This window comes from Lipotes vexillifer, unplaced genomic scaffold, assembly GCF_000442215.2.
Source record: "Lipotes vexillifer unplaced genomic scaffold, Lipotes_vexillifer_v1.1 scaffold1233, whole genome shotgun sequence".
NCBI classification, from domain to species: Eukaryota; Metazoa; Chordata; class Mammalia; order Artiodactyla; family Lipotidae; genus Lipotes; species Lipotes vexillifer.
Genome location: NW_006782167.1, coordinates 1,156,564 through 1,165,895, shown reverse-complemented (window position 1 = coordinate 1,165,895; position 9,332 = coordinate 1,156,564). Strand labels below are relative to the sequence as shown.

General features: G+C 36.1%; 1 protein-coding gene across 3 annotated transcripts in view; it reads right to left on the bottom strand.

Moving 5' to 3' along the window:
• MAP2K4 (mitogen-activated protein kinase kinase 4) overlaps window positions 1-9,332 on the bottom strand; it is a 116,294-nt gene that overhangs the window by 19,213 nt on the left and 87,749 nt on the right. For all 3 annotated transcript variants that reach the window (XM_007455008.1, XM_007455009.1, XM_007455010.1), the window contains 3 exons: window positions 6,201-6,320; window positions 3,728-3,779; window positions 686-813 (listed from right to left, as the gene is read on the bottom strand). In XM_007455008.1, coding sequence (XP_007455070.1) covers window positions 686-813; window positions 3,728-3,779; window positions 6,201-6,320 — 300 coding nt within the window. The remainder of the gene's footprint in view (window positions 1-685; window positions 814-3,727; window positions 3,780-6,200; window positions 6,321-9,332) is intronic.

Genomic DNA, 9,332 nt, shown 5'->3' with positions numbered 1-9,332 from the left:
AAAAAAAAAAAAAAAAAAAAAAAAAAAAAGAGGTAGATCAGTATTTTGGCTGCTTACAAAATAAACGTAGCAGTATAAGTAGCTTTCCTATGCATCAGCAGGTACTATGACGCTCCAGGTTGAGAAACAACTAATGCCTCTACCTTGCACGTGTCAGTGGGTTTCTCTTACCTCTGAGCATGCTGAAACATACTGAGTTCTATGAGGAATTCGGCTTCCTATTCTTCTCTAACCAGAAACAGCACCACTTACGTTATCAATATGTCTACTCCAACTGTAAACATACAATCAATTGTAACAGTGATTGTAAACATACAATCAGTATGTCTACTACTTGACTGTAGTACCTCCTACAGTCAAGACAGCATATGGGGGTCTAGAGATACAAAGAGGCCTTCTGAGAACTAACTAGAATATAATGAAAAAACAGTAAACAGAAAAGACCACAAATGCTCAGTGCCAGGCAAGAGGAATACAGTAAGACAATGAAACAGGAGTTCACTGGGATGATTTCCCCAAGTTTCATAGAAGAGCTAGAACTGAGTTTGGCCTTTGTGGAAGAGGAGAATATTCTAGTATGGTGAAACTGCACGACCAAAGCAGATTCCTTAGTAGTACAGCACCAAAGGGCACAGGCTCTCTGTGCAATGACTGTCAAGCAAGAAGGTTTGGCCTTTGCACTTACTGCCATGTATGGCCTGCAACCAGCATCTCTTGTCTTGGCAATGGAGTCCACAAGCTGTCCACTGATGCCAAAGTCGCAGAGTTTAATATTTCCACTTCTATCCAGAAGAATATTGGAAGGTTTGATATCTGCAAGACACAGATGTCACTCAACGTTCAAGTAATCAAACGAGCTATATTTTAAAGTATTTCAAGGAAAAATACTGAAAAACCTTAGAAAACATAAGTGATCAAGTCCTTAAAATTCAGATAGCTAAGATGAAAAAAATTTCCTGAATGCTAAAAACTCATTATCAAAAAACTCCTCATATTAAATTTAGGCATTCTATAAAGTTTTGTTTTCATCAAGAGACATACTCATTTACTTGTTTCAAATTCATTACTTAACAGTCAAAACATGTAGGATGAATTTAATCTGTAAGAGTATACTAAGCTACTTTACAATACGTGTCAAAGATTATACAACTAAATGCAAAGTATACAAATTATAAACTCACAATTTAGTTAAAGGAGAGCTTTATCTAACTTAGGAAAGTATCCAATCCAGTACATCTAAAAGACCACAAGCTTCGGGATCAAAAAAGCAAAGGTTCAAGACCTGGGCCTGATATTCACAATGTGACCTGGGGCAAGTTCCTGGACTTTCAGGACTTAGCAACCACAATTCCCTCATCTACAAAATATAAGTAATAATTCCTAACTTATAGGATTGTGGAAGTGAAAACACCTATTACAGAAACTGAACATTGTTAGTACTCAGTAAATGCATCCACTTAATAATTATTTCTCCTTGAGAGATTTTTCTGATCTTAGATGGCTTCATCGAGTTTCTCCCAAACCAACCTTCTTTAAGAGTCATCCTGGAGAAACTTGATTCATTTTTACCATTCTCAGAGTGTGTGTGCTTTCCTGCACACCTGAGAAAGCTGAATCCTTTCCATTTGGTTCTCCAGGTTTTACACAGTCTTGTCATATTGGCCCCTAGGTTATCACCTCCTCCTCACTCACCATCAACTCACTCACTGCCAGTGTGTGCAAATCAGCTAGCTGGACAATTCCCCCCCCCCCCCCCGCTTGCTCGCTAATTCTCTGTCCCTATCTCAATCCTTCGAGGCATTTAATTGTCCCTGTCATGGTTCCATGAATAAAAAGGACAGAAATAAATGTAGGATACCAAAATATCTGTCTGTAACTCAGAAGGGGACCTACAAAAAAATCCAGAAAAGAACGCTTACCATCACTGACACGGCTGACTGCCTATCAAACATCCACTCCTAAGCATGCCATCATCCTTTCTAATGGAACTTTCATTTTACTGAGATCCATCCTCCTCTGTGTACATCTATCCGCACCTCCAAACACGGGGTTCTGATTGGTCTAAGCTTATCAGGGTAGCCTCATGCTCCTTGCCAGGGACTAGTTTAGGTAAGGGCATGAAGGAGACAAGAGAAAATGTGAGAGACAAGTAAGTAAGAGCTCCCTGCTGCTAAGACAGCCGCACAAGAGACAGCTTCTTCTTCAAGAGGCTGTTATGCTAGGTGTGACACAGGACCTGCTTTAGTTGTTACCACCCTGAGGATGGAGCCAACATGTTAAGGAGAGCAGAGCCAGAAGAAGGGAGCCTGAGCCCTAATCACATCGTGTTGGAGCCACCCTATCTTTAGACTTACTACGACAGATAATGAGTTTCCTTGAAGTTTAAGCCAGTTAACAGGATTTTCTCTTACTTGTAATCAAAAGCACTCTAATTACAGCAAAAAAAAAAAAAAAAAAAAAAAAAGCTACCTGATCCTAGCTGGTAAAAAAGACTGCTATAAATTCATCATTTTACTTAGTCACAGGAAAACCAAAGTTATTTTTGAAGCCTTTTCCTTTTATTTAACCTTGGGCAGTGTCTTAGTGCTTTACTGTGATTGGTGAGAATCCGTAAGGTAATTGTCAGATGCCCTAAGGTAATACTCCCATAATTACCAAATATAGACCAAAAAAAGGGAGGGAAAAAATCCAAAACAAGAACAAGATGAAGTACAAGAGGAACAAAATAATTTTGTTTAGGGACCTAATCCTACATGATTTTAGGCCAAAAGAGAAAATAAGGCGGCTAGCCAAAATTATCTTTAACAAGCATTAAGCCAGGCAAAATTAAATGAAATATTCTGATGTTCGAGGTTAACTAATTGCAGTGGTCCAGGGTCAACCTCAAATAAAAATTACTTAAATCAATGCCCTAATTACTAATTTCTTTAATCACAACCTTAGAGCCCTTTAACCTTAGAATTCAAGGTTTTTCGCATCTGTGAATACGACTGGTTCCTTTCTGTCCTGTGTTGTCAGGCTGAATAACACACTGCCATGTATCGCCCTGGGTTTGTCCACTACAGATTTACTGAGGGTACAGAACTGTGCCTCTTCAAAGCCACTGCCTCACTACCCTGAGTCTGGCATAGTAATAAGACAGAGCAACTACTTAAACTATTTGCTGAATTAAATTCAGGAATCCCACTGTCTCCCAAAAGACAGACACCAAATGTTTGAATTTGGACCTCTGTCTAAATAAGGCCAAGATCACTGTTTTCACAAATACAAATGCTTTAGAGGAATTTCAATGTAAAATACTAATTAAAGAATCTTTCTCAATTTACAAAAATATCCTCCCAAGTAAAGAAGAAACACTTGATAGGGACAGTAGCGTGCCTTTAAAATGATCGAGGGTGCTATCCTGCAGATCTTTCTTTGACGGTCCACAGGTTCACCTTCCTGCCTTATTTGTATAGACAGAGAAACATTAATCATCTATCAGGCAAATGAATAATTATTTTTCAACTAAGCCCCAACATTCTAATAAGTTAGACTGAAATTTATAGAATCCCAAAGGGAAAAAAATCCTAAATTAATAATAAAGTTTTAGGGTACATATAGTATGTTTTGCTAAAAATACAAGTATTTTAGGAAAAGTTATACAATGCACTGTAACTTTTAATTTTTTTTCCTATTAAGGAAAAATGCTAATTTCTTGTCTAAAAATAAAACAATTCATACCCACCTCTGTGAATGATTTTCAAGTTTTCTTTTAAGTGGTTGAGTGCTTTCACAGTCTAGGGAGGAAAAAGCAGAGACGGATGGGATAAACAATCAATTTCCTTCTAATCAAACAGCACAATAGCTTACCGTAAAGTAACAGCTTGGGTAGCTCTTTGCATTCTTTTGGGCTTAATATTTCAATATTCTGTCCATTTTTTATGTTAGCTGAAGATGCTAAATTATGATTTTAGATATGAAATCATAGTTGCCTTTACACGCCCTTCCCTGACAGCTAAAAAAACAAACAGGTAACTTACAATTTTTTAAACAAGTCATTAAAAAGTTGTATAATCTTGCTCATACCATCGAACTTTTTAGGAACAGATACATTTAGTACAAAAAGGTCCAACAGTCTGGTTCCATTATCAACCCTAATTTAATAAGTTTTTCCAAATTCTCAGTTTCTCACAATCATTCACCCTCACTGGGTGTGGAGCCTGCAAAGTAATTTTTGCAGAACCCGAATTTATCCTGTTGTTTGATCACTGCTCATGATCAGGAAATCAAAGATTTCTCCAGGAATAGAGGAAACAGAGACTTGAATTAACATTTCTACAACCTCAAACTAAAAGGGAAGTGAAGCACAGGCCTACAATTAGAAAGGTCAAGTCTCCGCTGCCATCAAGCTGCTGGGTGCAGAACACAAACTCGCCATGTTTCAAACAGCCATGCTTGTTCATGGGGTTATTAATTAGCAAGAGGAGATTTAACACAAAGTAATTTTAAATGTTACACTTAATACAGAGGGTGATCACCAAGTCTAGAAACACAGGCAAATATATAATAAATGATTTATTAGTGTACATTACATATACTGCAATTTAGGATAAGATAATTTTATCTATGTTTTCCAACTTCATGATCATCCTGTCATGCAGTGGTTAACAGCTGGATTCTAGGATCAGACTGCCTGGGCTTAAATCATTTACACTTAACAAATGTATGAATTTCAAAGCAAATTAATTACTTAACCTCTCCATGCTTTAGATTTGTCATCTGTAAATAAAAAGGGGGTTACACTCTTTACCATTGAGAGTTGCTATGAACATAAAATGTCATGAGATCTTGGCCTGACACAAATAAACACTCAATAACCATGGGCTATTATCATTATTCTACTATTGTTCCATTATAATTATTATGAATAGTAAAGAGTTCCAAGATAAAGCTAGGTTTGGTATATACTGAAGAGAGATGACTAAAGTGATCAACATAAAATTTCACACACACCTGTCTGAATAATGAAGAAGTTTCTAGTAAAACTTGTTTATACTATAGACGGCGGCAGCTTCTCTATAAAATTATATGAGAGGGTATGTATCTTAACAGCTCATAAAACATTTAAATTAAGCATTAATTCAGGAAAATAATATAAAATATTAACATGAGACCTATTAATCTTAAGATTACGACTAGAGTTTAACCTGACTTTTTAAATCCCAGTTATACACACATATCTCTTACAACTAAAATACAGTTCAGAAACTGTCTACTTATTTTAACATTGACCCTTAATGATTAAACAGGATAAACTGACAATTACCAGGCAGACTATATTGGATGTGGAGGATGCAGGGAAGAAAGAGGAAATTCATGCAACCAGAATATCTATCTTACAGCTTCCTATAAAATTTAGTTTACACATCCACTAACCCAGGTCATGCCATTAGTTCAGATTCTCAGGGGTTTCTAAGAAACTTACTAACTTTACTCTATCAAAAAATTTTGTTTTTCTTTCTGTGAAAAAACTGTGAATGACCCTTGTTAGCTAAAAGAACAAGAAAGAAAATGATCATTCATTCATTTTCAAAACTATAAACACGTAAGCAAAACAGTGCCTCTTTTCTTTTTTTTGGTACTATGGTAAAAGTGATTTGACCAAATTAGTAGTAATGCTGGTTACTGAAATTGCTAGTCAACAATTTAAGCAGTTTAGACAGAATAGCCCAAATCTGAAACCACAGGAAATATACTTAGTCTAAAGAGTTTCAATTAAGGGATTTCAAGGAGACTGCTGCAATTCTGGTTAATTTAAGCGGAACTGTGATAATATAACCTATTTAAATACAGTTAAAGTAACAAGGAAAAGAGGAACAGAAAATTGCTTTTTCCAGCCTTATTTACAGCACAATCTATTATGGTTCACTCTGATTTTAATGGAAAGAATACTGTAGTATTTATTATTGAAATGTATGATTTCAATATGTACTTTTCAATAATGGAAAGTGTCAATGTAGTATTTTGAAAATTGTTCTTACTACTTGTTGTGTTAATTACCCCACAGAAGTGATTTTTGTCTCTTTTCCTATTATAATGATTTTCCAGGAAGGTCAGTAACATTCTGTGAAGGGCATTCAGATGTGTGCATTCAAAACTCCAGTAGCATCTTTATGTAAGTATGTATACAAGGAACAATTTGAAAACCAAGTACTTACTGCTAAAGTGATTTTGCCTAAAATTTCTTCTGGAATAACATCATCTAATACACTATATACATATTTGTAAAACTTATCAAACGAGGTAGACATGAGTTCCATACAGATCCAACAGTCACCCTATAAAAAAACAAATATCGGTTATTCTTATACATCTTAACATTAAGTACCACCTTTCCTTTACTTAAAATAGAAAAAATACAATGAGAAGAAGCAATCTTCTTCTTCTTCTTCTTCTTTTTTTTTTTAAATTTTTGTTCCTTATTAAAGCGCTGGACAGAATATTCGCCTCATGTTCAAGCACAAACTTAGTTGCCCAATTTTCCCCACTCTTAATTGTAAGGCTGGGCATAGTCCTACACAGAAAACCTTTGGACTTTTATAAAAATTTTCAAACTCTGCCATGATTAAATAGAAAAACAGAAAATATGTGGGAAACTGTTCATTCTCACTAACAAAGGAAACAGACTACAGGAATCTTGAGAAACTATATAAACTTCTTAAATTAGTAAAAAAGAAAAAAAAAATACAAAAAGCAAGCCCAATGCCTAAAGTCCTTGCTTAAATGCCACCTTCTCAGTGGCCGACATTGAAAATGCCCAATTCAAAATGCAAGTCATCCCCCTCTCAGCATCCCCTTAACTGCTCTACTCTGTAGAGCCTTTATCATCTTCTAATATAAAATATAATTTACTTATTTATTATGGTTTTCATTGATCTTCCCTATTAGAACATACAGTCCACCACGACAGGGGCTCAATAAACATACCTTAAATGAACAAATGCTGGCTATAATCAAATCAAATCATTCAAAAACTATCGGCAGCATTGTACAGTGTTTTAAACCAGTTTAAGGCAATTTGACAACAAAACGAGAAATAAAAGTGCCTATACCCTTTGATAGAGTCATCCTATGACTGGGAATCTAACTTAAACAAATAGCTCGTAAATTACATAAAGAAAAAACAAAAACAAACTAAAAACCTCAACTATCTCACAAGATGAAATGGTACATTATTAAAAGGATTACCTAACATTAAACTATTTTGAAAACTACACAGTTCATGAGGTATGCATGAGAAAACACAGGCTATAAGCAGATTCCATGTTTATAATGCTGTAAAAGTATGTGCACATGTAAACAAGGAATACGAAGTACCTTGGGAGAGTGAAAAGAGCTATAGGGATGATGACAAGAATTATCTTTAAAAAATTTTGCATATGGTTACTAATTTATGGATCCAGCTATATCCTTAGAGATTTTCTAGCACTAACCTCCTTCCCCTAACGTCTGACTTGGACTGATCATACGAGAGATCTATGCCCGTTGAAGTAAAATGGCTTGCTCAGGACAGCACTGCTAATTAGCGATAGAGCCATGAACAGAATCTACTTTACATAACTCCTTTCTCCTATCAACACCTCCAATGCAAGGACATTTAACTTATATGTAGAGACAGCACATGTTGTGATGACTGCTGAGATGAATAATCCCACTCTTAAAATAGAACCAGCTGCTGCAACATCCATGTAGCTCCATGGCTTCACAGAATGCTGATTTGTAAAGCATATTTGACAAAGTGAACTTTCACTTACAGTTATTCCAATCTTTCTTCTTAGGTCTCTTTTTTCTGGGTGCTCTTGCAGAATAACCTTCATAAACGACTAACACTATGAACCCAAAACACACACTTGAATTTATTTCAATCTAAAGACACCATCTCAATAGATTTACTAGAATTTTTTAATTAGAGAAAAGGATAGCACATTTAACTCACCTACTTAGAAAAACAGCGAGGAAGGAACTTAACTTCAGTAATATAGCAAGGTGGGACAATCACTGATTAGAGTGTGAAGGCCTGACTTACTCATCCAGGCTCTCCCACTCTCCACTTATATGAGCTTGGGCCCTGTTAACTCCTAACTATGAAATGGGATTGCCCCACAATCTTCAATGGAATATGATAAAGATCAAATGAGTTAACATATGTAAAGCACAAAGTAAAGAGCCTGGCAGCTGCTAAAAACCAGAGTTAAGAAAATGAGGGGAGAAGGGGAAAGGATGGAAAAATAGGAAAGCAACCAAAAGAGAAGGAAAGACAAGGGAACAAGGGAAATAAAGGTGAGAAGTAAACTGAGGTGAGAAGGGCAGGGACAAAGGAGCAATCAGCTCCAGGGTGGGAAATCTTTGTAGTTTCTAAGGCACATAACTTAATGTAAATGTATTTCTTCTGGCAGTTCCTTTTGGCCATAACTGAGAATAGACAACAGCAATGAGCTGCTTTAAAAAAAAAAAAAAAAAAAAAAGGAATGGTTTGAGTTGCCTCAAAAGCAGTGACAGCAACATTACTTTCACGTTCAAGCAAAAGACAGGACAACCACACAACTGAAATACAAAAATAAAAATTACTGAATACGGATTTACTGAAAAGGAAGGTGGAGGATAATGAAACTGAACTACTAAGATCAAGATAAGGGTTTCAGAGACAACATCCAGATAAAACCAATAATATAACTTTTATACCAACAGGAACAACTTAGAAAATAAAACGTTTAAAAAGACACCACTGGGCTTCCCTGGTGGCACAGTGGTTGAGAGTCCGCCTGCCGATGCAGGGGACATGGGTTTGTGCCCCTGTCCGGGAGGATCCCACATGCCGTGGAGCGGCTGGGCCCGTGAGCCATGGCTGCTGAGCCTGCGCATCCGGAGCCTGTGCTCCGCAATGGGAGAGGCCACAACAGTGAGAGGCCCGGCCACCCAAAAAAAAAAAAAAAAGACACCACTCACAGTAGAAAGAAAAAAGCACCTAGGAATACATCTAACAAATTAGCCTAGCCAGACTAATCAGGAAAAAATAGAGAAGATACAAATTACATCAGGAATGAGAGAGAGAGGGAGGTAACATCACTGTAGATTCTACAGATATTATGATGATAATATAGGGCTATTATGAATAACTTTATACCAATTAATTTGACAGTTTAGATAAAAGGCACAAATTTCTGAAAATAAAATCAAACTACCATGTATCACTCAGGGAGAAACAGATAACCTGAAGAGAACTCTTTGAAAGAAACTGAACTGCAAAATAATTATGCTGAGTAAAAGACAAAAAAAAAAAAAAAAAAAAA